The sequence below is a fragment of the Mastomys coucha genome, unplaced genomic scaffold (assembly GCF_008632895.1).
Source record: "Mastomys coucha isolate ucsf_1 unplaced genomic scaffold, UCSF_Mcou_1 pScaffold18, whole genome shotgun sequence".
NCBI classification, from domain to species: Eukaryota; Metazoa; Chordata; class Mammalia; order Rodentia; family Muridae; genus Mastomys; species Mastomys coucha.
The window spans coordinates 82,603,829-82,610,283 of record NW_022196900.1 but is presented as its reverse complement, the minus strand read 5'-3'; the positions used below and the strand labels follow the sequence as shown (position 1 = coordinate 82,610,283).

The 6,455-nt window shown below is 50.4% G+C and overlaps 1 protein-coding gene across 1 annotated transcript in view; it reads right to left on the bottom strand.

The window, feature by feature from the left end:
* Trappc3 (trafficking protein particle complex 3) overlaps window positions 1-950 on the bottom strand; it is a 13,549-nt gene extending 12,599 nt beyond the window's left edge. The window contains exon 1 of the mRNA XM_031378654.1: window positions 752-950. Coding sequence (XP_031234514.1) covers window positions 752-793 — 42 coding nt within the window. The 5' untranslated portion in view covers window positions 794-950. The remainder of the gene's footprint in view (window positions 1-751) is intronic.
* Between the last annotated feature and the right edge of the window lie 5,505 nt (window positions 951-6,455).

Below are 6,455 nucleotides of genomic sequence, written 5' to 3'. Positions count from 1 at the left end.
AAAAACACCTGACAAGAAAGCCTCTTTCCTTGGGATTTGGAGAAAATTGATATCCACCTGACTCTCCAGACCCAGCCTTTTGGGATTATATACTGTCCCACTATTCCCAGGTCGGGAAAGGAACCAGTTACCCTCTCAACCATTACAGGGGCCACTGAGTACTTAGGCCGGCTCACTTCTTAATGTTGATGGCAAGTCCCCTTCTGGCAAGACCACTGTCTAAGCTAGTCTCACAATGCCCAAAGCATAGTGAAAGGCGGTATACTCAGTGGTCTGAAACAGTCACTGTGGAAATGGAGAGGCATGCGTTTAAATCCTAACTCTTCCTAAGTGTAAATCTGGATGTGGATGTCGCATAAGCTTCCCTGAGCTGTAAAACGCCATAACATTATCCACCTAGTAGGGGTTACCTTGTGGTAATGACATAATGGAAGCAAGAGCCTGGCACCAAGCACACAGTTAAGAGATCAGTAAATGGTTGTTACTGTTATTGATTACCGTCGCTGTTGTTGGTCTAGCACAGAGATGCACTCGACCTCGAGAAACAGCCGGACGTAGCGGGCGGGGAGGCAACTCAGGGGTCCCCCAACCTGCCCCAGCGCCGGACGCCTAGGGAATGACCCACACTGGGACTTCCCCATCCCACAGCTCGCAGCAGGACTCATTTGACAATCACTTGGAGCGCCTGCACCAGGCCCCTTCCCAGGAAGCTTCAATTCCGCCCGGCCCGCCAGGTCACACGCTTAGTTACCATTTTCTTGCTCTCGGTGCCACGGTTCGCCTGCCTCGACATGGTGCCCACCGCTCAGTGCCGCCTCACCTCACCTCCTCACAACCCAGAACCCAGACCCCAGGTGACGCCGATTCAATCCAGCCGCGGCCCCTCAGAGTCCCGGACTGACCGGCCCCTCCTCACTGCGCCTGCGCGGTGTGGCGCAGAGGACCCCGGGAGTTGTGGTTCGGCCGACCTAAGTCAGACTACAGCATCCGGCAGTTCCACCGGAAGTCCCACCCGTTGTCCAGCGAGAACTACAGCTCCGGAATGCTACGAGCGCCGGGCTGGCTGCACCATTATGGCCGCTAGGTGGCATTCGCACCTTGTGGTAGTCCCATATTGCCACAGAGTGTCCTTATTTTCCTCCCCCACGACTGGCTCTGGGATGCTCTGCAAATTCTTCTCTCTCCCAGATTGGTCTTGGAAAGTCCCTATTTTGAACTGTCTTCTGTTGCTGCAGCTCAGCTCCATTAGCTCCCAGGATGTCCTGGAAAACTAGCAATGGCTCACACAGAGGTCTAAAGTTCATTATAAAAAGTTTGAATGACCGCATACTCTGTGTCAAGGTAGTTAACAGCTTTCTCTTCCAACTGCCATCTGTTCCCAAACCCCAAACACAGCCAGGCCCTGCATCCTACCACCTGTGGCCTTTTAAACAAATCCAAGTCGCTTGTCACTCTCTCACCCTCCCTTCTCTAGAACAAGCTACCCTGCCTAGTTCCCAGAAAAACAAAGATGCCAGCTGTGGTGGCACTCAGTGCCGAGTTCTAATCCCAGGCTTGCCATCTGAGGCCAGGTGCTGGGGTTCTTTTAGTTGCTGTAAATATTAATGAGAAATGAGCACAGATCTTGGGCACAGAAAAGGCACAGACTAAATGTGATTACCTTCGAGCTACACTATCAAGACAGTTCAACAAATCAAAACACAGCCCAACAATCACTGAGGAATGAGCTAGCTGACCAAATCCTTGTCACCAATCACCAAGGCAAAAGCCCCGTCATCACTGACCACAGCCCTTTGGATTTGGCTCCTGCCATCTCTCCTTAGTGGTCAGTCCTGTGGGCACTGTGCTTGGGATTAAGGTCTTCTCACTTCAGCCTGCTTGCCTGTCTCTGCAGCAACTATATACCATGGTGTACCACCCACCCTTCACCATGACAACTGGTCTGTCCAGATACTGAGCCAGCTAGGCTAGGAGAAGGCTGGAGGGGCCAAGGGTTTCTCTCAGTCTCTCCCTGAGGGTATAGGACCAATCATTATTATAGCCTTCTCCCTGTGGCACAGACATTCTGGGGCCTCCCTAGAGGCAGAGATCCCAGACTCTCCATCCTGTGGCAGGACCTCAGGAGGCTGCATGAGGATCTGTAGAAGGAGGCAGAGGGAGACAGGGGTCTGTAGCCTTGGGAGAGCAGTGAGGCTAGTCAAGAGCCTCCTACATTCCCAGGAGAGGGGACAGCTGAGGTGAAAACAGCAGTTGGCCAGCCTGTCTGGGCTCCTCCCTGCCGGCTGCCTTGGCTGCCCACAGAAACCTGAGTCACAGTCACAGGCAGCCGCCAGACCCCACCCAGCCTGCTGTCAGGCAGGGCGGTTCTGGACAGACTGGAGGTGGAGCCTCTCGCCTTCTCACAAACTGATTATTCCCCTCTCTGCCTGGGATTCCCGAACTTGGCCCTGCCTACTCTTTGGGACTGTTCTTCTCAGAGTCATCAGTTTTGAATTAAGGGTGGGGGTGGGGCACGTGTATTGATCTATAAGGTCCCATCCTCACTCAGACCGAAACCTAAAAGCTCCTTGGGGTGGCTGTCAAGGTTCAGGAGTAGAGTGCATGCTTTGTATGGGCAAGGTCCTGGGTTTCATCTCCAGCACAAACAAAACAGAGCTCCCTACACAGCAGGTCCTAAGTTCTCAGACTTCTCCCATCATCTTTGAACTCCAACCCCCCCCCCTCTACCACCGACAGGGAGTAAAATATTTAGGAAACCAGATACCCCTCCCCACCCTGATCTCCTGTTCCCTAGAAAAGAGGGCAGTAGAAGTGGAAAGTAAGAAACTCAAGGTTGCCGGGCGGTGGTGGCCCATGGCCTTTAATCCCAGCACTTGGGAGGCAGAGGCAGGTGGATTTCTGAGTTCGGGGCCATCCTGGTCTACAGACTGAGTTCTAGGACAGCCAGGGCTACACAAAGAAATCCTGTTTCAAAAAAAAAGAAAAAGAACAAGAACAAGAAAAGAAAACTCAAGGTCATCCTCGGCCACACAGTGTGTACAAGTTGAGCCCGGTCAAGAGACAGAGAGAAAGAAAGAAAGAAAGAAAGAAAGAAAGAAAGAAAGAAAGAAAGAAAGAAGAGAGGGAGGAAAGGAAGGAAGAAAAAAGAGAGGGAGAGGGAAAAGAAAAGAAAAGAAAAGAGAAATAAAAGGAAAGAGGAAAAGAGACCCCAGGACCAGTTTCTCATCCCTAGTAGGAGCTTGAAAAAAAGACTTCCTCCAAGGCGCCCAAAGGCTTGACCTATGTAGTACTGAATTTTAGTTCCTCCTGCCTAGGAACCTCTGCCCTTCCCTTCCTCCTCCTCCAGAGCTGGAGGGAGAGAGAGAGGCAGCTGGTCACCACTACCCTGAAGGACTTTTCCCAGTTCCAGTCTCAAGCAGCAAGCCCTGGAGGCTAAGGCTCCTTAGCAGAGGCAATCTAAGTCACAGCCCCTCCTCTTCTTTGTGCTGTGCGGTGGGGGTGGAGCGGGAGTGAGAATCTGGTGGTTGTACTTTCCGCTGTCCCCCAAAAGGCTCCTCCCACTTCCTACTTTGTGGGGGTGGAGGCAGCATCCCAGGCCCCAGTCCTGAGATTTGTATCTGAATTAAATCTCCTGGCCAGTTTTCGTCAGTGCTAGGTGGATCCCCTTGGGCTCTCCCCCATCAAAACTAGTCGATTGGAGCGCTTTTGCTCCAGCCTTCCTTCTAGGACGATTTGCAAGGGGACATCATCCTGATCTTCAATCAGGCATTTTTCGTCGAGGAGAAACTAACGATTCACTCGCTCTTGTCTATTTCCGTGGAGGGGGAGGAGACTGCCCTGGGCAGCTGAAGCGACAAAGTTCCCTGCCTCGCTGAATGGGCAGGATATCCTCTTGAGGCTTCAGCCCCAGATGTTACACATACCCATGATGGCACTTTCTTTGAGAAGGCATGTGGAGCCCCCACATAACCCCAAACATAAAGGTACCAGTCTTTTCTAAATAAATAAATAGGCAAACAAATAAATAAATCTGTTAATCCTCAGTTGCTGGGCTAGGGGTCCTGGTCAGTTACAGGGAGAAAAGGGAAGTGTCTATCCCACCTGTCTACCCCAAACAATGCCCTGGCTGCGGGAAAGGTATCCTCCCAAGATCCCCATAGGCCCTTCAGCTGTGCCAGAACTCTCTAGCTGTATGCTGGCCAGGAAACCTGTCCTCCCATTGGCTAACTCTCAGATGGCCTGCTGCTCTGCAGTCCTAAAGGCTGTAAAGGAGTTCAGGAACCATAAATGTGAGAGGCAAGGGCTCCTAAACTTTGGTATCTCGAACATTCTGTGTCCGTGAATATTTTTTTTGTTGTGACAGTGTTGTAGGATTTTTAAACCACATTCTTCGCTTGCATTCACTGGATGCCAATAGCACCCTCAGTTGTGACAACCAACATGTCCTTAAACACTGACAGATGCCCTCCAGAGTGTGTGTGTGAATGCAGAGATGCCTTTGGTGGAGGACTGTTGATGCAGCTTCACAGCACACGTCAGAGCTACCCCGAGCCCGGCTCAGAGAACTCCCCAAAGTCAATCCTAGATGATCAGATGCAAGTGCAGATCTCCAGTTTTCATATCTTCCCCAGCTTGGAATCTCTTGATCTTCAACCCATTTAAATCCACTGTCCCTCTTTATTCCTGAACTCTCCCCACTGTGGGAATCTCTCCACTCCCATCTTTATCCCAGCACTAGGAGGTAGGAGAACCATCCCTGACAACTGGCCCCTTGTTGGGTTCTGCAAGGCTCAGTATGAGCTTATGTCCAGCTCTGGACAGTGCAGACCTTAGACCTCTGGCTTCACAAAAGGCAGTCATGGGTTCTAGCATCCATATATGATCACCTCATCTTGCATCTGGGATGACTAACAGCAAATATGAAAGATCAGCTTAATCCTTCTTTACATCTGAATTCCCATCATCATCATATTTACTCAGTATTTCCCATATACCAGGCCCTGTGCTAATTACTTCATTTGCATTGTCTTACCTAATCTTTACAATGACCCTCAACATACTCCATGGCACCATTTATTTAATTTAATTAATTAATTTATTTATTGTGAAGCATATCTCATACATCCCAGTTGCCCTCAAAATTGCCCCATAACCAGAGGTTTTTATTTATTATAATACTATTTAAAGGAAGTTTTCTTTATTATATTCCTTACTTCTAAAAATTGGTGGCATGTACCTTTAATCCCAGCACTGGAAAGAAAGAAGGCGGACCTCTGTGAATTAGAGATTATTATGGCATACAGGGTGAGTTCCAGGCCAGCCAGGGCTACACAGTGAGATCCTGTCTAAATATATTTTTTTCTTTTGTTTGTTTGTTTTGTTTTGTTTTTGTTTGGTTTCTCTGTGTAGCCCTAGCTGTCTTGGAACTCAATCTGCAGACCAGGTTAACCTCAAACTCAGAGATCTGCCCTCCCTCTGCCTCCAGAGATGTATTATAGTCTTAATTCTACATATGAGTGCGGAGATTGGAGGACAACTTGCAGAAATTGATTCTCTTCTACCACGTAGGCTCCAGGAATCCAACTCAGGTCATCAGGTTTGGCTGAAAGCACCTTTAGCCACCAAGCCATTTCCCTGAAGCATCTCTTGAACTTCTGGCCCTCCTGCCTCCACCTTCCAAGTGTCAACCAAGATTGCAGGCCTGTGTGATCATGTCTGCTTAATGTGGCGCTGGAAATCAAGCTCAGGGCTTAGTGCATGCCAGGCAGCCGCTATGGACTAAACTACACCCCCAGCTCCACTACTATTATTTATCGACTTTAGAGTTTCAGGAGATTTGTCACTCCGTAGCTCTAGTTGCTGGCCTTCAGCACCATCCTTTTCTAAAGTCACTCAGCCTCCAGTTCTGTGGCATCTTCCCGACTCCTCAGAGGGTTCAAAGCTCCAGTTACTTACCACACTCATTGGGATAGAGACTGCTTCTAGGTTGCCTGAAACCTCTACCATTGTACTCCCGGCCCTCTCCCTTTGAATGCCTGTTCTGTGGAGGTGCTCTAAGGAAGGAGGGTCCAGTGGGTAGGAAGGGGAAGGAGGGACAGGGAGACAGTGCCTTCCTGGCCCTGATCTGTGGATAACTAAAGAACTGACCTCCAGATCAGGACAAAGAGTAGGGCTGGGGTAGGCAGAGCCCAGCGGCCCCTCCTTCCTCCCTCCAGTCTGGTCCTATCTGCACCAGCACCTCCACTATCGATCCACCTTCCCAGCAAGCTCTCTGCACCCTGCCCCAGGCCGGCCAAGCCTGACTTGGCTCGAGGCCCTCACCTCAGCGAGCGGGCATTGAACCAGGAGATAGGAGAGCCCACTCCAGAGCACAGAGCCTGAGTATTTTCGGGGAGGAGGGTGAAGAAGATCCTTCTGGAGAGATGTGAAGGCGGGTGGGGGTGGGGGGTGTCTTC